At 41.7% G+C, this 24281-nt stretch overlaps 1 protein-coding gene and 1 non-coding gene across 2 annotated transcripts; both read left to right on the top strand.

Annotated features, from left to right (window-relative positions):
- The first annotated feature begins 1266 nt into the window (after nt 1-1266).
- GPX6 (glutathione peroxidase 6) lies at nt 1267-11285 on the top strand. The gene is given in 5 exon segments (NM_001166483.1): nt 1267-1360; nt 4249-4402; nt 8375-8492; nt 8979-9078; nt 10304-11285. Coding segments are annotated over 5 exon segments (666 nt in total). The 5' UTR covers nt 1267-1273; the 3' UTR covers nt 10511-11285.
- A 10532-nt stretch (nt 11286-21817) lies between these two features.
- Nucleotides 21818-21891, top strand: TRNAT-CGU (transfer RNA threonine (anticodon CGU)). Its single transcript has one exon. It is a non-coding gene; the product is annotated as a tRNA-Thr (tRNA).
- The last annotated feature ends 2390 nt before the right edge of the window (nt 21892-24281 follow it).

The raw sequence follows: 24281 nt of genomic DNA, 5'->3' as shown, positions 1-24281 counted from the left end.
GGGAGCTAGTCAATGGCACGCATGGGTGTTAAACTCAATGGTCTCTGTGGCCCCATTGTCTCAGGTTCAGCCATTTTTTGAACTGAGAATGGGGAGTGGCCAAAGAGCTTGGGAATGCTGTACCTCTGTGCCAAAAGAGGGAAGGCTTCTGCATGGCTGCTCTAAGTGCCTGGGCGCCTGCATGGCTGGATCAGGTATTAGTGATCAGGCCATGGATTATAGGCCTTTGAGAAGAGCTCAGAAATCTGAGATAACAAAATGCTTGTCTTCCAAGTGAGTTCACAAGAATTCAACCCCATCCAGACTTCAGTTTCAGGAGCAGAGAAAGCCTTTTGTGTGAACCTGGAAGAGGCAGGGCAGGTGGAGGGAGCTGGGTGGAAAGGGGCTTAGAACTGAAGAGGAAGAAGTTATCATTTCAGCTAACAAGGGAGTCTAGTAAAGCTGAGCTGGCAGGGAAAAGCCAGATGGGAACAGATGGGAGAGGAGAGGGTGGGTGGGGTGCGATGGGAGAAAAAACTCTGTGCCTCTTCACTAATTCAAATACTTCCCAACAAATTTCTAGTTGTTACATTATTAGAGCCTCACAATAAATCAGTTTATGGAGTGAGTGGGGCAGAGAGGATTACAGTAATTTACAGAGAATGAAACTCAAGCCCAGGCAGTTCCCTGACTCCCAGTTTAGAGCCTTGTCTCTGATAGCTTCCCGCCGTGAACGTGTGTCTCTGATCTGTCCTCCTGCATTAACCAGCCCTTCTCCAGGGGACAGATGGCTGAGCAAAGTGTCTGAGACACTCAGGCCCTCACAGCTGGATTTCATAATTAAGAAAACATAGTGTGCTGTTGACTAAGTGATTAAAGTTTGAGGGGACACGACAAAGGATTAATAGCATCTGGGACAATGCTTCTCGAATTTTAGTTTGCACGTAAATCACGAGATGATCTTGTTTTAAAAAAGCAGATTCTGATTCTGTGCTGGTGGCTTTCCTTCCTGGATGCGGTGCCAGCACTTAGGAACCCCCAGACACTTGGAGAGGGGAGAGGGTAGAAAAAGTGCTTCAGGTTCCAAACGGGCAAGCCGGCACCTTGACCCGCCAGAACACGTTTACCAGAACACGTGCGGGCCGCAGGACCGGATGCACCGGCAGCCCTGAGCCGGCGTGTGAATGCTGCTCTGTGATTGGAGGGCGCATCTTCAAACTGGTCCCTGCCAGGAGCTCAAAAGGGGCCGAGATCCCTGGGAACCTCAGAGTCGCCTAGACCTGGTACTGGAGCCATGATCCGGCAGCTCTGGGCCTCCTCTCTTTTCCCGCTGTTCCTGGTGGGCTTCGCTCAGCTAACCCCGGAGTCACAGAAGATGAAGGTGAGTGTCCCGCAAGGTATCCAGGAGGATGTTAGTACGTGACGACTAACTTGGCCTCCAGGGATTCGAGGAGTCCTCCCGTCTCTTCTCGAAGGACAAAATCCGTCTCCCCAGCCCTTCTTAGCAAATTCCACCCCCACCCTCGCTTTCCTCTGAGGCAGAGGCCCTCCTAAACCGCGTCTCTTACGCGCATCTTCTCCCCAGCACCTGGTGGGCATTGAGCCTAATGTGGGCAGAGGACTAAGGCGGCTCTCCGTGCCTTCCACTTTGCCACTTCCCATACCGGCTGCCTGATAACCCACAGCCTGTCCCCTCCACCCTGGTCTGGACCTTGGGGCCGCCTTGCAAGTTTTCAGAAACGGGACAAGTCGCAGCAAATGGACTAGGAGGGAGGCTGACCTGATGGGTCTTGGAGAGGCTGAGACGCGCGGGCAGGGGAAGAGGAGCTGGTGCTGGAACGTGCTGAGGAGTTTCAGGGTCAGGGACACGGAAGCTTTTTTTCAGGGAATAGTGAAACATTTAAGGCCAGGATGGTTGTCGGCCAATTTTCATTTTAGGGGATATGGTGTGAGGTGGAGACAAAGCTCAGATCAGACGAAGAGGATTTGCTGTTAGGTCTTGGGGCTGCTCCGAATGGCCCAATGCCCTTCAGAAAAGTCCCCCACAGGATGTCAGCAGCCACCCTGTAAAAGATGTGTATGTCTTAGGAGGCAGGGTGGGGACTGAAGTAGATGACTTGAGGCACCAAGTTTTAATTTTAAAATCAGATAAACTCATTCAAAAACTCAGCCTTGCCTGTGGCCTTAGACCAGTTACATATCTTTTATTGGCACCTTGCCCTCCTCTATAAAAGCTGGAGAATACCCCATGTGGAGTGCAGTAATCCCAGAGTTCAACTCACATAGGAACCAGCTGGAGGGCTTGTTGAAACACAGATTGCTGGGTCCCACCCCAAAGTTTCTGATTCAGTAGGTCTTAGAGGAGCCTAGGAATTTGCATTTCTAATGTCCTCAGATGATACTTGTCCGGGTCCTCAAACCACACTTTGAGTGCACTGTCATTCAGTCCATGTGAAGTATAAGATGATGCATGTAAAATGCTCAAATACTGGCATCTGTAGTAAGATCATTTTCCCTCTCTGAAATTAAAAATGGTAACCTCTGGGGCCAGCCTAGTGGCTTAGTGGTTAAGTTCACATGCTCCACTTCAGTGGCCCAGGGTTTGTGGGTTTGGATCCTGGGCACAGACCTATGCCACTTGTCAAGCTGTGCTGTGGCGGTGACCCACATACAAAATAGAGGAAGATTAGCACAGATGTTAGCTCAGGGCCAATCTTCCTCAAGCAAAAAAAAAAAAAAAGAGGAAGATTTGCAACAGATGTTAGCTCAGGGCCGATCTCTCTCACCAAAAAAAAAAAAAGAAGAAGGCAGCCTCTGAGGGCTGTGTCAGCCACTGCTGCCAAATTGGGGGTGGAGTTTCTGTTGTGAATAAAACGCTGTGTTTCAGGGTATCTTGACCTCTTCAAGCAGACCTCAGCAAACTGGAGCAGACCGGGAAGCTGAGTAGGAAAGATCGAGTTCTTCAAATGTGCAATTTTCTTGGATTCTATATCCTGATTCAGAGGGTGATAGCTGTGAGAGACGAACAGCTGGCAGTTGTTGAGCCCAGAGCTAAGGCAGCATGAAGACAAGGAAAAAGGAGGTGCACAAATGACTGCTCACAGGATGATCTCCATGTGACTTCTTAATTACAGTAGCAAGAAAGGCAAATGCTAGAAGTTATTAAGCACACAGCTGAGATGGCATGAAGGCAAAGAGAATGCAGGCACATAGATGACAACCCCTTTGTGGTGGCCTTCTTAGGCTAATGCTCCCAAATATGGGGGTTAATGTGCGCACAGATATGTATGGATGTATGGACACATAGGGAAGGCACCTGCCCTAGGGTCAGCCTTGTTCTCTCCAAGGATAGTGAAGGAGAAGTTATTGCCTGGTATCCTGGTGACAGAACTTATGGACTTCGAAAATGACAAGAGAGTTTTTGCCCCACTCGCCTCACAGGAGCTCACCCACAGGCAATTCCTTCACTGCGTTGGGCAGAATTTTATGGACTGAGATCCCTTGCAGCTTACTTAAGTTATTCTAAAATTCTATGACTTTTCTCTACATCTCCAGGAATCTGACCTCTCCTCAGATAACAACATCTTAGCTTTTTGTTCCAAGTCCTGTCTGCTTTTTTCCCTTGGCATGCTTATGGGTAGGAAGTTTTTTCCCTTTGCTTTCTATTTTATAATCCCAAATTCATGAGCACTCAAGGCTGTTTCTCCACAATATAGGAATAAGAAGAGGGTATTGAGGATGAGTTTTGTAGGTACAAATGATCACCCCAATGGCAAATCTCTAGAAAGGGCCTTCAAAATGGGAACCCGAGGGAGAGCAAGTTATTGGCCCAGCTCTGGGGTGAGGAAATTACAATGTAGGAATATATAGATGAGAAATTTATGTAAAACTTACTTCTTTTATGGGAAACCCTGCAAACATCTGTTAAAAATGTTTGAGAAGGGATGGGATGACTAGAACAGGGTGCGAGGATGTGGAGGAGAGTGCCATGTCAGAGAATGGAGGTAAATTGTATTAATCTTCCAGGAATCGGAAGAACATTATGAAGTGCTTGTCCTGTCACTAAATAAATGACTAAACAAACAAAATTGGGTTTTAAGTTAGAAGACACGCATCGCTCATAATTAAAAACATTACCTAAGAAGGTCTCTTCAGTTCTTAGCGTTTCAAGGTATTATGTGAAAGAGTGCTTTGAAAAAGCCCACAGATGTTGGGGATTATTATTTATCTTATCATCACATCATTGTGGTTGTTTTTGTTACATTCCAGATGGATTGTTATAAGGGGGTGACAGGCACCATCTATGAGTATGGAGCCCTCACTCTCAATGGCGAGGAGTATATCCAGTTCAAGCAGTATGCGGGCAAGCACGTCCTCTTTATCAATGTGGCCACCTATTGAGGTTTGACAGCTCAGTATCCTGGTAAGAACTCATGTTGCAACTCTTGGAAAAAGCTTTGTCTGATGACCATATTGTAGTTCCAGATGGTTTTACTAATTTGTTATTGGGAGGAAGGGGAGTGGGTTGGATAGGTGATCACGTGACTCTGTTCCTCTAAATCCTGCCACTGCTCTCCTCCTTTAGCCTTAAGAATGCCAGGAAAATTATCCCCAGATTTGAGAGCTAAGATGCTCCCAAAGATTTAGTCAAGGCCCACCAGGAACATATCTGTAGTTGAACAAGCTGAGTTGGTTCCTCGATGCCTTGAAGAAAAACCTATGCTGCAGGGAACCAGGGAGCTTCTCCATAAGAAGGTGTTAGAAGGGACTTATTTGAGGATCTGGGCTTGTGTTGGGTGATTTGGGGAAGGATTCAAGGAATTGAAGCTGGATTGGATGCTGTCAGCAAATGAGGACAGTTATGTGACTGAGTATCTTGATAAATCAAATGTACAAGGTAGAATGAATAAACCAAGGCTAAAAGTATTAAAGTGAAACTGGTAAAGAAGCAGCCATCACTGATATTGTCAAGAATAAGGTGATGCTTGGTCATTTTCGTGATTTGGACAGTGCTGATGTTTTGTCTGTGTTAAAATAAGATTATGGAGTGGTCCTTGTTTTTGTCTTGAATCATTATGGTCACATATTGTATATTGATGTTCTGTGAAACATATTGTTTATGTTCAACAGAACACCAAGCCCTGGCTGAGACTCCCAGGCCAGAACCTAGCTTTCAGAGGCTGCTTTTATCTTTCTTTCTGTAACAACAGGAGAGAGGATTGATCTTCGATCTTTTGGAAAATGCCCTTGGATTCTGTAGGCACTCCCGAATGACAGAGAAGAGGGAAATGTAGTTTTCTAGCTGAGCAATCTTTGGAATGAGGGCTGTTTGGGAAAATGCTCCATCTCTCTAAACTTGGCCAATTCTTCTATGGTGACTGAGAGGAGTTTTCCATTTTCTTTGTGCACTCATGGGGAAGAGTTTGGCATTCCTATTGATGGATTATACTAGAGATAGAGGCAATTTTTGACATACCAAGAACTTTATTTTCTGCTTTTTTTTAAAAAAAAAGCTCAAGATAAATTTAAAAGGTTAATTGCATCAAATGCCACAAAGAAATGGATCAAAACAACACATGAACAAGTTTCAAGAAAAATTGTCCATACATTAACACTGATATCTATTTAACCCATCAAAAATACAAAGTCCTATCAGTTTGTCTTAATGGAGCTTCAATAATAAGAAATCTGAGAATTTTCTCCTTCTTAAACACTACTTAAATTTAAGCATATTGCAATCTCACTTCTAAGATATATGGTTCACCAATTTTCATATTTTAAAATTAAACATTCAATGGGTATTATGGTCTGAATGTTTGTGTCCTCCCCAAATTCATATGTTGAAATCCTAAGCCCAATATTAAGGTAAGAGGATATAGGGCCTTTAGAAAGTGCTTGGTCAAGAGGGTAGAGCCCTCATGAATAAGATTAATGCTGTCATAGAAGAGACACCACAGAGCTCGCTAGCCCCTTCCACCAGGTGAGGACACAAAAGAAGTTGGAAGTCTGCAACCTGGAGGGGGCCCTTCACCAGAATCCCACCATACCGGGACTATGATCTTGGACTTCCAGTGTCCAGAACTGTGAGAAGTAAATTTCTGTTGTTTTAGAAGTCACCTGGTCTTTCGTATTTTGTTATAGCAGCCTGAATGGGCTAAGACAGGATGCAGCTTAATTTATGCAAAAATGGTATTAAAAGACCCCCTTCTCCAAAGCACAACAAAACCCAAATGGTTCACATTTACCAAGAGCAGCTAAAGACTTTAATTTAATGGTGAAATTGTGCATCAAAAGATACTCTCAAAATACAGATTATGAAAAGATCTAGACATTTAAAAGAATTCTGGAGTCACTTTATGTTTATTACTTTTATGTACAATCAACTCGAGGCAAAACCTGAAAAGCTACAGATTGATTTTTTTTTTTTGGAGGAAGATTAGCCCTGAGCCAACATCTGCTGCCAATCCTCCTCTTTTTGCTGAGGAAGACTGGCCCTGAGCTAACATCTGTGCCCATCTTCCTCTGTTTTGTATGTGGGACCCCTGCCACAGCATGGCTTGACAAGCGGTACATAGGTCCACACCCAGGATCCGAACCAGCGAACCCCAGCCCACTGAAGTGGAATGTGCGAACTTAACTACTGCACGGGCCAGTCCCAGCTACAGATTAAATTTTTATTTAATTTTTATAAAATCTCAAAATCTAATTATAAGAGCCTAAACAACAGTTTAGTTTTTAGTTTAGCATTATTTTGCAAGTTGAGATTTTCCTCCCTTCAAAAGTTAAATTTGAAAAATATGATAAGTTTAAAAAGTTGTGATGCGTTAAAAGCAGTTCCATGGAATGTAAATCTGCTTTTAAAACTGTTTTAATTTGATTTAGTTTTAACTTAAATTGGTTATGTGTCAAATAGGTAAGACATTCGCAACATTCAAAATTTAAAAGACACAAAAGAGTAACGGTAAACCTTTCCACATTCCCTTCCCTTTGGGCAACCACTGTCATCAGTTTATGGTTTATTTCCATAAATCTTTACTGCATATACAAGCAAATCAGTCAATCCCCCTCTCTCCCTCCTCCTTTCTCTCTTCTTCTCCCCCTCCCTTTCTCCCTCTCCCCTTCTCCCCTCTGCCTCTATCTCACACAGACACATACACAAATATCCACACACAAATGATTCTGTACCTTGCTTTTTCACAAAATAAAATATCTTGGATATTACTCTGTATCACTACACGATGAGTTTCCTCGTTCATTTTAAGGCATAGTTTTCATTCTGTTGCTGCGATATAGCTTATTAAACTAGTTCATGAGAATTTTAAAGAGTATCTCATTCAAATTTTACTCCAGATGAGGAAATTGAGAGAGTTAAAGGAACTTTCCAAAGGACTAGAATCAGGGTCTTCTAAGTGTTTCTGTGATAGGAAGGAAATATTCTTGATAGCTAAAGATACGAGGGAGGTTTGTGTGGATAGTAACTGAAGAAATATATAAAAACAGGTAGGCACTGTCACTTAGGAAGAGGTCCTTAGGGGAGAGGCCAGCAGGCAGAGCTGAGTCTGAATGGGAATAGCTGATGCTGTCTTGGGGACTGAATAAATCTGAACCAAAAATGGCTGAAGATGGAAATAATGGTAGAAGTCTAGACACACAAGTTGGAAGGCTTCCTGGTGGTGGCAAAGAGCAGCTTGGAGTTTGAGTCCTGGAATCTCAGTGAGTCTTCCAGGGAAATGGCATCAGTTAGGTCACTGGAATTGACAAGAGGGTAGAGAATGCTCTGGAGCTAAGCTTGGAATTTCTGATTCACTCTCCAACTCCCAGGTTAGAGCACCAAAGAGTGCTCCTGGGAAGGGGATTGGAGTGTCAGGTTGTGTCGTCATGGGGCATAGTCGGAGGGGTTGGCATGTTATGTCCATTTTGTTTGCCTTTTGCTTACAAATATTTTTTGGATCAATATTTTGCTTAAATATTTTTAATATTTAAAATATTTTTATTTAAAGAAATAATGCTTAAAATTATTTTTTGATCAATCAATCCACCAACTAAGGAAGGCAGTGGCATTTACATCTGAGTTCTCTTCAGAATCAACCAGGAACCCCCCCCCCCCCTTGCCCAGAGGACTAATCAATCTGTGCTTTTTAAGAAGGCTCCTACTGGGTGGTGAAGTGGAGCCATTTATGGGAACTACTGTACAAGAATAACAGCTATTTGGATGTGTTTCTGGAAACCTGTGTTCTAGCTTTTGGTTCTGCCTCCTCAACCTCTGTAAATCTTAAACTTTCTCTTCATAGTCCTCAGTTTATTCATGTGACAAATGGATAAATTCAGTGGTCTTTCACTGCTCAGGGTAGGGCTGCTGGCCAGGCTACCCATGCCGCTCATTCTCTACCTACAGAACTGAATGCACTACAGGAGGAGCTGAAGCCTTTTGGTGTAGTTTTGTTGGGCTTTCCCTGCAACCAGTTTGGCAAACAAGAACCAGGAAAAAACTCAGAGATCCTTTCTGGGCTCAAGTAAGTGCCTGCAGAGACCCTGTCAGGACTTCTCTTCCACATTCTGCCTAGAGGCGTCATTCTGGAAACTTCTGGAGTGGGTGGTAGATCAATACATTCAAGAATATCATCATGATGCTTTGAATTCAATCTTGCCCTTCTGGCAGTGCTCAAGTATTCTCTCTACCTTTGAGTTCTTTGATGATGAGACTAGAGGAAAATCTAATGGAAAAGAAACAGAGGCAAAGGAAGAAATAGAGGAAACAGAAATGAATCAGGAATCCTAACCTTGAAATATCGCTTTCCAATTTTCTTGGAATTCTCTCTTGGCTCCGTGAAGCCTATGCATGAAGACTTGATTCCAGAGACCTCTCTTTCCACACCTTCCCTGTCTACACCCTCTCCCTCTTTATCTCTAACTTCCTTTTGCGGTGAGCTTGTGGTGGCCATTACTATCCATCCTTGTCTTAATTTAGATCCTCTCAGGAATACTCTGGTTCATTGCAGGTATGTGCGTCCAGGTGGTGGCTTTGTCCCCAATTTTCAGCTCTTTGAGAAAGGGGATGTGAATGGAGAAAAAGAACAGAAAGTCTTTACCTTCCTGAAGGTGAGTGAACATAAACCTGGCATGGATTGGTCAGGTTTGTAGAGATGCCCTGAAAGCATGGGGCTGAAGCCTGGGACTGGGGTTGAATTCCTTGGAAAGAAATGCTGAGGGAAGTTCAAGGATCATGGCAATATCTGTTGTGAGGCTTTAGCTTCAAGTAAAGATAACAAATAACTTATGATAGGTCTGACTTGGACTAACCTCCCCTGCTGAATGGTAATGATTAATTCACTCAGCAATCATTTATCAAGTTCTTAGTTATGTGCAAGAACTGTGGTACACAATGAGTTAATACATATTAACAGGGCATGGTCTCTTCCCTGAAGGAATTCATATCTAACCAGGGAGACAAACACAGAAATAAATAATGTAGAGTATCATGTGGTAACTGACTTTAGTGGTAATACAGAGTGTTAGACAAGAAAAGCCGAAGATGGAAGGACCCCTGAGATCTCTTAGTACACTGGTTCCCAAATGCTGATCTACAGAAAAAGTCTAGTCCTTGTTGAAATGCTTACCCATCCATAGCAAACTGAAAAAGAAGACACTGTGGGGAATTTTTCATGAAGCTCAATTTATTGAATATAAAACACCATCATTCATTCTGATCTTAAATTAATATTAGGTTAAACCATATAAATTGCCATTTTTGTTGCTCAAAAATGGTGATTCATCAATTTTACATTCCTCAACGTAATACTTAAAAATCTGATAATTTTTGAATTCATAGTTACAGTAGACTTTAAATTTTTTTCTCATTGTTAAGTTGAATGTTGGTTATTCTACATTAATCTCCAAAAAATAGTCATTGAACTTTTACTGGCTTTTGAAGCCCCAAACTCTGGGAACCACTACTCTAAACCAAACCACGATTTTTTTTTTTCAGTTAGAGAAATTGAAGCCATAGAAATGATATGATTTACCAAAGAAAACAAGAGATATTCTTTCATTGAAGCACGGTGATATAATCCTGGGAGTTGGGGAGAGACAGGCAAAGGAGGAATGTTTTCTGTTTACTATCATACCCTCTAACTCTTGGTGGTTTGATTGGTAGTTGTTGTAGTGGTGATGTATTGAAATGTCTGTGGTTCATTAGCAGTAGGTTAAGTAGTTTATGTATTGAGATATACAATAGTGGGCAGGCTATCTAGGGGTGGGGATGAGACTGGACTACACAGAGGCAGAAAAAAAATTTACCTTTCTATGTTTCATATCTCTGCTCCAGAACTCCTGCCCTCCAACCTCTGATCTTTTGGGCTCACCAAAACAACTCTTCTGGGAGCCCATGAAGGTCCACGACATCCGCTGGAACTTTGAGAAATTCCTGGTGGGACCTGATGGAGTCCCTGTCATGCGCTGGTTCCATCGGGCCTCAGTCAGCACAGTCAAGTCAGACATCCTGGAGTACCTGAAGCAGTTCACACCTGAGTAGGAAGGGATTTGTCAGAAGTAGCCACCCGACCTCCCGCTTGAAGAATACATTTAACAAAAGATCCTTCTTTGCTCCACATTCCTTTCTATCCAGCCTCCATATGACCAAACTATCCTGTACTGCCCAAAAACATGCACACGCATGCACGCACACACATATGTAGTGTATGTGTATGTGTGTGCGTGCATGCGTGTGTTTGAAGATTAAAGGAAAGAAAATCTATCTTCCCAACTCTCTGATCCCAAAGTATCAAGTTTTTTCACTCTATTCCAAAGGAAAATCATATTTCAGGGCAAATGGTTCAGACTACCCATGGCCCTAAAAAGGCAGACCCCAGAAGTCCTAACATCTATCCTTTCCCATCCTGAAGGTTTAAAGAAAGCAGGAACTGGCAACAAGACTCTCAAGATCCCCTCAATAGCCTCTTCTCTCCTCCAAGATAGGCATGCATTGTTAAACTCTTCCTCTCCCCAGTTAGTGTTCCTTAATTTCCCTGACACCCTGTAGTTCAATTATAGGATCTCTGAAGGCAGAGTGAGAGCTGAAAACTCATCTCACGTGAAAGGAGGGGCATCTCCATGATGGTAGGTCCCAAAGCCCCTGTAGGTCGGACCTGACCAGAGCCTTCCTTGGTGCCTGTCCCTTAGTGCATTCAGGTCATGGCACCTGGGCAGGGATGTCCTGCCATTCTGAATGATGAGCTTTCTCCTCACCCCAAGTCTCCCCAACTTTAAACTCATTCTTATCACTGTCTCAAATAAAAACATTCTGCAGCAGCTCTGCTTCCTGTGGTGTTTTCCGCGTCCCATATTATGTCTGGAGTCACACCACTTCTTCCTCTCTCACGGTGTCCCTGGTTCCTTGACTATCTCACCTAGCTCTTTAGTATTTTGCTTTTCTCAGAAGCACTCTAGACCTTTCCTTGACCCATCCAAAAACACTAGGTGGGACTGGATGCTTATAAAGATATGACGTGAACACAGATCTCTTGAAGTCAGCCCCCACTCTACCCTCCTATTCAGGTCTTCCTCCAGGAGAGAATCCTTGCTTCTTAAAGAATCTTCTCTTTCTCAACAAGAAATACACATACATTCCTGTTTATAAAATTCATGCTCACTGTAAAAATTTAAAATCACATGTAAATAGAAGAAAAGCATAGCAAAACCTACTCCTCATCAGAGAAATAAAGAGCACGCTGAGAAGCTCTACCTGGCCCATGCTGTTTTGTAATTAAAGTTCAATCTTTTTTGTGAAGACAGATTTCAGAAAATCAGAAACTAAGGAAAGAGAAGGTTGTACGAGGAAGTGAAATAAAACATTTTCTTTTCCTTTTCACAAATTATTGTGAACACAGGTACTTGCACTTTAAAATATTTTTTGCACTTAAAAAGTACAGGATATTTAAATATCAGTGACTAATTTCAAACATTATAATACTGCTGTGTACCTAAATAAAAATGTGATCCCCGACTTAATCTACACATACCGGCATGAAAATTGACAAACTAAGCCAGAAATCACCAGGACAGTGATTCTGAAGACTTTAAAATTCATAGGTGGTAGACGCACATGAGAAATAGAAAATACTTTCAAAATATTTTGATGTTTTTTCTTGAACTCAATCCAGCAAGAAAAAACTGATTTTTAAAAAAATCTGGCTGTCCTTGGCTGTAACCCACAGGATCTGAGACTTCCTTAGTCTCTTACCAGGCACTGTGGCAGTTGTGAGGGCAGTGAGGGGATTACAGAACCAGCTACCAGTGGCGGTGAGAAATGTTTCATTTTTGAGTTTCTTCCATATCTCTGAAGTTCTTAAGAACCTCCAGGAACCTTAACAGTCCTCAGGAGGGTTCCAAATCTGTTGCTATTTTCAGATCAGAATAATCAAGGTCCAGGAAGTGGGTGGAGGAGGATGGGATGACACAATGTATAAAATTCTCCAAGATACTAATTCAGCCTACACCAGGAAACTGCAGTGCTGTACAAAAGTGAATGCTCCAGGGGAGGAATGTCCCCTGCCCCATGGTACAGTCCAGTAAGGAAGGTGGAGAGCTACAGCTTCAATCTGAGTGCGTTATGCCTGAGTATCTAGGAGAGGTCTCAATCCTGCTGCTGTTCTGATAAATCCAGGTTCCATACTCCCATGCCCTCCAGTGGCTAATCCTGAAGAGAAAACAAAGGTGGTTCTGGGGAGAGGCCCAAGACCAGGGAATTGAGAAACAAATTTCCTTGCACTTGGAGGTGAGTGTAGGTGAGGGGGCAGACTTTACTATCATGGTGATCATCATCATTATCATCACTGGCCCTATTATTGCTGTGGAATTTTTTTCAAACCACAGGTTCTCACAAACTATCATGTAAATTAGATAAACTTGAGCTAATCGATTCCAAGACATATGTTTTCACACAAATCTACTACTGCACAAACCACCTAACAGGTGTCTAAAATCACGAAGGCTCCACTGATCACAAAACCTTTGGGGAGAGTCCTTGGGCAAAACAAGGAGGTTCTTTGAGTCCCAAAGAACCAGGACACAGACCCTCTCTAATCATCCTATTTCCAGATTTGCTAAGCAGCCCATTCCTGGAAGTAAGTCCCCAACATAGTCTCCCCCATCGCAGTTACAGCATAGATACAATATCTTCCCTGTGGACTGTGTGGACACTGGTGGTTCTTGGACTTTGAGAGCGCCCATGTTAGTTCTGAAAGCTAGATTCCCCAAAATCTGAAAAAGAGTAAACAAAGTTCATCCCAGAGCATGTCAAATCTTGCTCCTGTAGTCTCACGAACACTCCTTGACTTGGCTTCTGTTTCCTATAAATAGAAGCTGAGACTAGGATTCAGGTACACGTAATTTACTGAGAGAGTCATCTCAGAAGAAAGGGAATCAGTAAAGCAAGATAGGGCAGGGGAAAGAGAAGTAAGGATGTGATTTCTGCTGGAGTTTAGCTTCAGAATAAATCACACTGTAACTGTTTCCATCTTGAAGCAAGGATGGTCTTTTATAACTCAGGTCAGTCAATCATTGGCTATGGGCTTACCTCCCAGCCTCGGAGGCATAACCTCTCATGTGAGATGGTTCCTTTTGGCTGAAGAAATTCTCGGGAGAAGATGGCAGCTGAGGGTAATGCTCTGAAGAATGGGCAGCTGTGAGCGATTGGCAGCCAACATTCAGAGCAGGTGGCAGTGGGTGTCCCATCCTAGTAAAGCAAATTTGAGGAAGGCCATGGAGATCATCTATTACCCTCCATAAACATCTCGTTATTCAGAGGAATCCCCTGTAGAAGTCATCATTTTCCCTTTCCCGCCTTCTGTCTCTAGGGAGTTGATTCCCAAAGTGTGGTCTCCTGATCAGCAGCAACAGCATCACTTCAGAACTTGTTAGAAATGTACTTTTTATATCTTTCCCAGACTTACTGAATCAGAAACTCTAGGGGGTGGGTCCAGCAATCTGTGATTTAAAAAGACTTCCAGGTGATCCTAGTACTTGCTAAAGTTGGAAGACCACTGCTCTAGGGAATGGAGGACTATCTACCCTTTCTTGCTTCATTATAAAAAGAAGAGCAAAATAGTTTTAACTCTTTCAGACTTCCTTTGGCCCCTAAAATACAGCAGGCTCATCACTGTAGGAACCATTTGATAACCTCAGAGCGCCACCTAAAGCATATGTAGCACTCCCCCATTTTCTGATCATAACTTCAGTGGAACTAAAGAAAAGATAACTGCAGGAACTTCCCCTTTTTTAGATCTTTTCTGTCTTTTTCCAATTTCCTTTGTTTATGTTGCTTGCCTCCAGAAGACAAATAGGTAGGAAAGGAAATTATTATCTGATTAAATTCCTTTTGAAGAGGCCCTGAGCCTGGCAAAGGGAGCTCCATTTTCATCTATAGGGCCTCAGAGTCCTTCCTATACAGAACACTGACAGCCTGGGGCTCCTGTTCCAAAAATACAAACTATGAGTTTGATGGCTTCATAAAATATGAGTTTGATGTATTATTTGACAATATTCTGTGATAGAAAATAGGAAAGCAAATTGATTGAATAAAGCCCATAGAGATAGCAAGTAAGCTGGTAGCTTATGAGATAAAGGCAAAATTCACAGGCTGTGTTAGGTATAGATAATAAGCAAGTAGCTCGTGAGACAGAGGCAGAATTCATAATTTGTGTTAAAAATAGACACTAAGTACATTAGTAACTTGGAAGATACATTAAAGATAGAATTAAAGGATCATACGATGCAACAAACAGGTGTGTTACTTACAAAGCAGTGGAAAGATGCTGGTCATCAAAACAAAATGGCATTCCCCAGGACAGTTTTTCTCTTCCCTCATTAGGGAAAGCTGAATCCTCAAACTGTGACTTCCCGCCAAAGGAGAAAAAAATCATTTACGTCTTCAATCATCTATTTTAAAAGCCAAAATAAAGTTAAAGAAAACAAATTGTAATCAATCACCATGTTCTCAGGGTTCCAAGGGTACTTTCTGGCTTCAACATATATTCCTAACTTGCAAAATTATGTAGAAAACCACACTTTCTACATCTGCTATCAAGTTCTTCTGAAATCAGCCACTTTAGGCCAGTACATTTTTACAGACCCTATCTAAAACCCTTAGCCCAAAATGTGAACTAACTTTAAACTTTTTATTTCAATTTGGCTTCTCTCAATTTAAGACAGAATGGGTCATTGAGGTGTGCCTGGCATGATACACATGGAGTACAAAGTCAAGGAAAAAAAGGAATTTGCCAGATCCTCCATAATTGGATCATTCGTCAAGAATCAAAGCTCAAAACCATCCTACATTTTAAGAGGTAATATCAGTCAGGGGGAAAAAGACAGCATTACTGTGAGGATGAAAAACCTGTCAGAACTTTGGGGTGTCATGGGGGCTGTGGCTCAACTCTGCCCTCGGTAGTCCCAGCCAGTCAGGTCAGCCAATGTCCACAATTCCCTTCATGCAACAAAGAACAAACTTGGGACAATATTTGCCAATATTTAGGATTGTTTTCCATAAGTTTTTGGGCAAATTCAACTATCCCTTTATGTCAAACTTGATCCAGAATGTTTTTGTCCAGTTAAAAAATCACATTGGTATCTACTTAGAATAAAACCTTCTCTAAGACAAGGCAAATACCAGATTAAAACTAGAACTGTATCTCTGGAGCAGCTGACTCACTACGGGGTTAACTGGATTAACAGCAAAGCCCTCAGTTCCATCAGATTATGCTTTCAGAGCAGTAGGTTCAGCTTAGAATGTCACACTGATTGCCATGACTGGTTGGGGAATGATCCCTATTTGAGCCTAAACAGCAGCAACACTATATTCACTTGATGAAGAAATGAATGAAAGAGAGTCATCTAGAGTAATTACTCAGTTTTTAGCTTAACAGAATAGATTGTGGTGCTAACAGGGAGAAAAGTAATAAGAGGAGGGACTTGAGTTCAGGTGTCTGTGAGACAATAAGGTGGAAATGTCTGATAGGCAGTTGGCTATAATCATATGCAATTCTAAAGAGGTCTATGTAAAAGGTAGTTGGAAGTCATCAGCCCATTTTGGTGTTCAAAGATGTGAGTGTATGGAATATTTTTCTGAATATTCTCAGAGAAAAGTAGGACTACCAAAGATGGAACCTAGAAAACATCAACATTAAAAGTGCCGGGGCTGGCCCATGACCAAGGTGTTAAGTTAGCACGCTCTGCTTCGGTGGCCCAGGGTTTTGTTGGTTTGGATCCTGGGTGTGGACATGGCACCATTCATCAGGCCATGCTGAGGCAGCATCGCACATAGCACAACCAGAAGGATCCACAACTGAAATATACAACTATGTACTGGAGGGATTTGGGGAGAAAAAGCAGGAAAAAAACGCATTAAAAGTATGATTCTCTCACTTGCCCTAGATTTTCAGGTTAGAAACATTTTATTCAAGTCTCTGGGAAGTCCTTGGCTAGCATTAGAGATTTCATTCCCCCAAGAATTTCTCTACAAAGCCACATATTTGTTCTACTCAATATCTCAATTGCAATTTTTGCTGTGGGCAGACAAACCAGTGGAAGATTGGGTATCACTTAACTACAGTCATTGGCTTTCAAAATGTTGTGAACACCAACAGCCAGTGTCTTCTGAGCTCTTTGTTTCCTGAATACCCCCTGTCACATAAGGTTCCTCCAGCTTGCCACTCACCCACAGGGCTCAGAAATAATCAGCAAGATTGAAAATCAATGACAGACAAGGATATTAGGCAAACTCATACAAAAAGAAAGCACTCATGGACAATATTATTTGAGATGGAATTTTGGACAAAACTATTAAATGAAACAAAGAAGGGACTTCAAAATGCTAAAATTTACAATTTAAGTGGAGATATAAGGATTTTTGTGTTTTAATGGTCATGATCAATAAACCAAAGCAGCAACTTTCATTCAGCAGAAACTCATCCAGAGACATAAGTAGAAAGACAGACACAATTCAGCAATCGGCTTTAATTCTCTTCTCTCAGTCTAAGAAATATCAATGGACCAAGAAATAAGTAACATTATAAGAAACTTAAAGAATTATCAACAAAATTTACCTGATAATTACAAATTATTTCCTAAAAATGAAAAATACACCATTTTTAAACTGCCCATGGGATTTCATGAATTGACTATATATTTGTCCAGTAAGAAAATGTCAAAATATTTTTTAATTTAGAAAATTAATAATGCACTAGAAAATAAGGCACAAAATCATAATCAAAATATAATCAGAAAAACATAAAGTTTTATACTTAAAAAATGAAATGCTCTTTAGAAATATCTTGGCTGAAAAAGAAAATCAAAACTGATATTACAGGCTCTGTAGGAAAAAATGATAACAAGAAAACCTCATTACCAGCAGGATGCAACAAAAGCAGATCAGAGGGGAAAATTTATAACTTTAAATGCATTTTTTCTTTAGAAAATAGGAAATATTAAAATAATTTGATTACTGGTGAGTATTCCACTTACAAAGCAAATAAAAGACCAATAAAACCAACCAAATGAAAGTAGAAGAGAGGATTTTAATAGAGAAAAGCTGCTGACATGCTGTGAGAGCTAAGAAAGCATTCTTGATAGATGAAACCAAACTACAAACCAATGGAAAGACTAATCAAGGGAAAATATGAAATCAGAATTCAAAATTAGTTATAAGAAAGGAGATTTATGAATAGGGACATGTTAAGTAAAAACGAAATATTATTTACAGCTTTATACCTCTGTATCTGAGAATCTAACTGTAATGAATGACATAGAATTTAGCACAATATAAATTACCACTATTGATGTGATAATAATAATGAATAACATTGACTGAAGGCTTGCACGTGCCAGGCATTGTACTAGGGCAATAGAGGCAGTCAATCATTGAATCCTTTGGTGTCACTATCTCCCAACAAGGGAAGAAATAGAGAATCAGAGACACTTTAGGACATGCCCAAGTTATACATTCTTGTAGAATAATGACCACAGAAGTAAATGAAGAGGGTGTCAGAGGTCTTCCCATTTCTAACCACCATGAAAATTACTCATTCCCTTAGGCAAGTTCCGCCCCAGTGCCAAGGATCAGATGATTCTTGTGGGTTGAACAGTTCCAAGGCATAAGAAATGGAAAACTGCCCAATCCACTCATTAAGGCCACCAAAACCTGATGTAAATAGTACCCCAAAGAAAACAAATGAGAACAATTCAATTCAATATCTAAAGATCAACATCTCAAATAAAATATTAAGTAGAATCCAGCAAGAATAATTAATTCAACAGGACCAAAGAAAATTTACTCCAGGAATACTAGGATTTTTTTTTTTTTTAATGCAAAACTCGTTATTAAACAAATGCCGGACAGCAGTCTCATGGCTACTGTGGCTAAATAGAGAGGAGAGAACCTCTTTCCCCACCTCCATAATCATACACACTTCAGATCCCTATTGGATGAGTAATGTCTATTTTTTCTCAGCTTATGAACTTCAAAATAACAGTTTGCTTGGATTAAAAAACACTTGCAGGTAAAGTGAAAAGACAAATGAGTAAGTGACCAAAAAATAATATTCACAGTTCATTACACACACACACAAAGTTCTCTGACATAGAGATAACACATATCAAAGGAAAAATCCAATCATCAACCAGAAAAATGGACAAAGATTATAATAGCCATTTCATAAAAAGGAAAAGCAAGCGGCTTTAAAATTTTTGAAAAGATTTTAGTCTCACAATATTAGAGGGGGAGACAAAATAAAACTATACTGAGATACTACTTTTCATCTATCAAATTGGCCAAAAAAAAAGAAATTCCTTGGTTACAGACACAGATTCTAATCGTGATTGTTCTCTCTGTTCTCCTGAGGCAGGCTATTTAAACTGAAAAGCCTATTTTCTTATCCATTAAGTATTGGTAAATACGGTAATAGCCTCATAGGATTGTTATGAAGCTTAAACGTCTTAATAAATGTAAAGATAGGAAATACTAAGCATCTAGTGAGCACTATATACACGTTAATGTTACTATTTAATAAACTATGCTGGTCATGGCACGGTGAAACCAGCGCTCCAAGTTTTCCCAGTAGGGGTGAAAATTGGCATTAATATCTTGGGAAGCCTTCTAGGGAAGGTCCATCAACATTACCATAGAACCTAGCTTGGACTTATCCATTCCACTTCTGGAAACTTTCCACAAACATGTGCAATGTTCAATATACAAAGTTGTTCACAGCAGCATTGGTTGGGCAAAAATAACTGAGTGGACAAATTCAACGGAATAGTAGCTGCCAGAGTAAAGTGGCTCTTTATGTTTTTCTATGGGAATCACTCCAGGATATTTGAAGTGATTAAGGTGTGTACGAGTGTGTTTGATACACTATCATTAGAGTAAAAAGTAGGACTAATGATATATATGCGTGCACTTGTATGTGCAAAAAATGTCCTTGGAAGGAAGCGCAAAAATGAATATGTTTGCCTGTAAGGCAGAACCTTGGAGGAGAGACGGGGCCGCAGAGCTGGGGAGAGAGAGTAAAGGGGCAAGTAGGATCTGCTTTGACACTTTTTCAGATTTGGGAGCTGTCAAAATGTTACCTAAATGACATACAATCTTCTTCAAAAAATAAAATTCTCTCTTTTTAGATTCCAAGTCTTGACCGAAGATATGAAAAATAAAGGGTAAATACAGGAAAAGCTTGGTTTTTCCTTTAACTGAATCTTAATTATCCTTAATTTATTATGATAAAGACAAAGTTCTTCCCTATACGCGTCTCTACCAAACCAGCAGCTCCCAAGAAGGCAAAGTACTGTAGCTGGAGACTGGAGGGGCTCTCTCCCTGGACCTCTCCGCGGGCCTTTACGGAAGAGCCCGAAGAAAAATGATGGGCAGGGGTGGGGTTCTACTCTCCGCACCCCAAGACACTAGAGCCCTCATCCAACACTTTGCTGCTTAGGCACATGACCGCTACAAAAAAAAACCAAATTCTTTTAGAGCTATTTCTAAGGTTCAAACGGCGCATAAGGAAGTTAAATTCAGTATGGACTATCTACTCTACTCCCTTTCAACACGCACTCGTTTGGAGCTTCACGTCCTTCAACCAGGCCAAATTATAGTTAAAACCGTATGCTTAGACCGTCCGCCCGATTCCCTACAAAACTTCAGGTTCTGCATCTTCCCTGATTCCCTACCTTGCAATGAGTCCTCCCAGCGACCGATAAAGATCAGAATTCGGTTTCAGGTCGTTGCCTCTCTGTCCATCCAACACAGACCCGAGAGCCCCGAGTTTCGCTCCTGTGCCGTCTCTTATGATACCCGTGTGTAAAGGAGGAGATGGCCAGAGAATAAAAGCCATTAGATTCTAGAAGAATCAATCACTGAAATAAACGCTTGAAAATCACCATGGCCGACCTGGCTCTGGAACTGTGACGACGCGAGATAAAGAGTCTCAGTTTGGCCCATGGCGCTTGGGGCTCGGCGGAGGGAAGTTTCATTTCCTGTCGGCGACCAGAAGACAGACGAGCTCCCCTCCCCATTCCCAGCCTCCCCATCCCTACCCACTTGGAATTCGAGGCCCGGGCTTTTAATAAGGTCCCTGTTGTGAAAGGTACGGAAAGAAACATATGCGCCGACAGACATACTTTTTTGCTGAATGTGTTCATGGTCTTAATTCCCAAAGTCCAGGGCGGGGATCCGTTTGCATTTGATGCGAGTTTTCGCATCCTCCCGGGCCCTAAAAGGATGTGTCCTGCCGGCTCCAACACCACCACCGCGGTCTAGGCAGGGCCTCGGGTCTCCTCTCCCCTGTGCCAGCCTCCCTGCCCCGTCATCCCCTCAGTCGTCTCAGTCCCCGCCTGTCCTAGGGGCCCTGGGGCCGGCGGACTCACCCGACCCCCACCGCCCTTCCCAGACCCTACGCGGGGCCTTCTGGGGGCGCGCAGCCGCGATCAGGTTGACCGCCCGCGGGTCCGGCTCTCTGCACGTCCCCGGGGGGTTGCAACCACCTGGGAGAAGAGGGCTGGTCACCGTGGTGTGCACGGACAGGCTTGGAGGGGAGAAAGCATAACCTCTTCTGCGAGCTAATTAAACAGGCTGAGTATAAAAACCTAGCCCTAGGGGAACAGAAGAGGACAAAAGGTGGGGAGAAACTAGAGCAAACAAATGGTTCTTTTTCTCGGGTGGATTTTTCAAATGTTCGCCAAATTTCCGGAGGCCGCAGCTGCGGATGCTCCTGCCTCCCAGCCCCACACCCACCTGCGCACCGCTCCGGAGATGCTCCCCTTGGAAAGTTATTACAACAGATCTTTACCGTGCTCCTGAAAATGACATTTTGGGATTTGAAGAGAAACTAGACCGGCTGACACCTGTAGCTGAAGGAAGATTGCCTTAAAGCGCAGACTCCTCGGCTCCACCGAGAGATGCTTGCTCCTCCTCTCACAAGTCTGGCACCTTCAGGTATCTCAAGCTTTGTTACATATGGCCAGTTATTTTATGCAAATTCTTGAAATTTTTTTTTGTTTTAAACAAATGGTGTATATATTTTTCCTTTGAATACGCTTCACCACATGTTGCATTGCCTCAAGTTTCTGCAACGCTTTTCCTTGGGATAAAAGAAAAGTCCTTTGCCTAACGCTGCACCTGCCTGATACTTTTTCTTTTGTCTTTTTCTGTCTCCAGCGCATCCTGAGTAAGTGAAGCATCTCCCTGGAGTCGGCATGTTTTCTAAAGATAACAGATAACACTGTGTAGTATAAACTCATTTTTTCACCCAGTCGAAGTAAAATGAGATAGACTCAGTTCAATCCCGTGGTTTCAGGTGGCTCTATGGCTTAGTTGGTTAAAGCGCCTGTCTCGTAAACAGGAGATCCTGGGTTCGACTCCCAGTAGGGCCTTGTGTTTTCCCAGGAAATCAACCCTTTCTGAAGACCATTTTGTTAGCGAGTTAACCGTGTCTTCTTACTGATCCCCGGAAAGTCTCAGGAAACTTACAGCGGTGGAGCCCAACCGGATACATTGCAAATTGCTTGATTGCAACCTGCTCAGATTCTTTTGAAAAGAAGTAGATTCTTAAGGAAACGGCGATTCAAATGCAAACCACCACCAGAGAATAGTGCATGTGACCTTACCTCAATCACGTTTCACATAAATTTTGCCTTAAACTGTAGCAAAATGTTTTTGAGCACCTACAATGTGTTACAGTTTAAAGCATCCTGACAGGTAGATATGTATAATCTCTATAGATTCTAACAGTCTCCAACTCTGTAATTGATTTCACAAAATTAGGTAAATTAATGAACTATGAATCCACTAATACCTACAAAGGAAAATTAAGATGTTTGCAGGCGAATGCTTGCCATTTTGAAGGGGCGGTGAGGAAGAACAATTACATTCCCATTTAATCCTGTTAAGGAAAAAACTGGAAAGCTTAAGGAATGATGATCAACCAGGAACTAGAATGTTCTTGACATGAGCACTCCCAGAGCCAGGACAAAGTTGCCGTGAGAAAAAAGCAGTTAGGAGAATTCTGCCAGATATCTAAAGCAATTTAGTTTCAGCCCTAGATATTTATTTATTCTATGTCTTTTTGTCTCTCATTCATTCATCCATTAATCCAGCAATATTAACTGCTGGTCTTTTATGTGCCAGGCATATTTCTTGTGCCTTTGACCACTTTCACCCATTTCACCCACCCCCTATCCATGCCTCTGGTAACCACCTCAGGCATATTTCTAAGGGCAGGAAATATAACAGTGATCAAAGCTAACAAAAATGACTACTCTCATGGATCTTACATTCTGGTGGAGGTGACACAGAAAATAAAGAAATGAATATGCAAAATAAGCAAGCGTATGAGATACTGATGAAGTCTACAGAGAAAAATAGAGCAAGGAAAGAGTATGGGGAGTGTATAGGGTGGGGCAGAGTAATCAGAGAGCATCAGCCTGTCTCTTGGATAAAATCACTGGCAAATGTTTCAAAATTATTTTTTTCACTTTTTAATGAGAAATAGTCACAAAGTGGCTACTACATTAATCTAAGTACCATGAATGGCAGGATTAAATAATCAGAAAATTGTCCCCCAACTATGCCTGGACCTCACCTCTGTTCATTTTAATTAGGACTCTTGAACTAGGTTACACTGCCTGTATTCAAACTTCAGCTACTCCACTAGCTGAGGGACCTTTGGCAACTTACTTTACCTCAATGGGCATCACTTTCCTCATATGTGAAAAGGAAATAGTGAGAGACCTCCCTAATAGAGTCAATGGGAGGACTTAATGAGCAATTTCACATAAAATATTTTTAAAGGATATCTGGCACATAAATAAGCAATCAATAAAGTACACTATATTGTTGTGCTAATCATTGTTTGTATTTATTGAATAATTGCTTGGGGTCAAATGTAAAACTCTTGCAACAATATTCTGAGGTATTATTCTAAACTTACAGATAAGAGTTCCAAGCATGTTTGGGGTTGAATTCTGTCCCCTGAAAATATATGCTGAAGTCCTACCCCTTAGTACCTGTAAATGTGACCTTGTTTGGAAATAGCGCCTTTGCAGATGTAATCAAGTTATAATAAGATCATGCCAGATTAAGATGGGCCATAATTCAGTGAATGGTGTCTTTAGAAGACGAAGGAGAGAGAGACTTGGAGACAGAGACACAGACACACAGGGAAGAAGGCCATGTGAAGACAGAGGCAGAGGTTGCAGTTATTGGCCACAAGCTAAGAACACCAAGGATTGCCAGCAACCACTAGAAGCTGAAAGAGGCAAGGAAGGATTCCTTCCTAGAACCTTTAAAAGGAGTATGACCCTGCCCACAACTTGATTTCAGATTTCTGTGTCCAGAACTGTTAAAGAGTATATTTCTGTTGTTTTAAGGCACCCAGTTTGTGGTAATTTGTTATGGCAGCCCTAGGAAACTAACACAAAGCATTAAAACAAAATTAGTAATTTATACTAGCAAATAATAAAATCTATTATTTTTCCTAAATTAATACATGACATACGGGATATTTACACTTCAGCTTAAAATTACAAACCTGAATATCTTCCACTTACATAGTTGTTTTACTCTAGTACATGATCTGGGTACCCCTCCTCAATTTTTTTCCTCTTCTCATTTGTTTTAACAGGCCCCTACATCCATCCTCCCAATGACTTATCCCTGTGACCTTCCCGGTGAATTTCCCTAGACTGTTTTGAGACCTCTAATAGATTATACCACCACCCCATCCCCAGCTATAGCCAATAACTAACTGATGGGAGGGAAGGAT

The sequence above is a fragment of the Equus caballus genome, chromosome 20 (assembly GCF_041296265.1).
Source record: "Equus caballus isolate H_3958 breed thoroughbred chromosome 20, TB-T2T, whole genome shotgun sequence".
NCBI lineage: Eukaryota > Metazoa > Chordata > Mammalia > Perissodactyla > Equidae > Equus > Equus caballus.
This window is presented reverse-complemented; position numbering and strand designations above follow the sequence as displayed.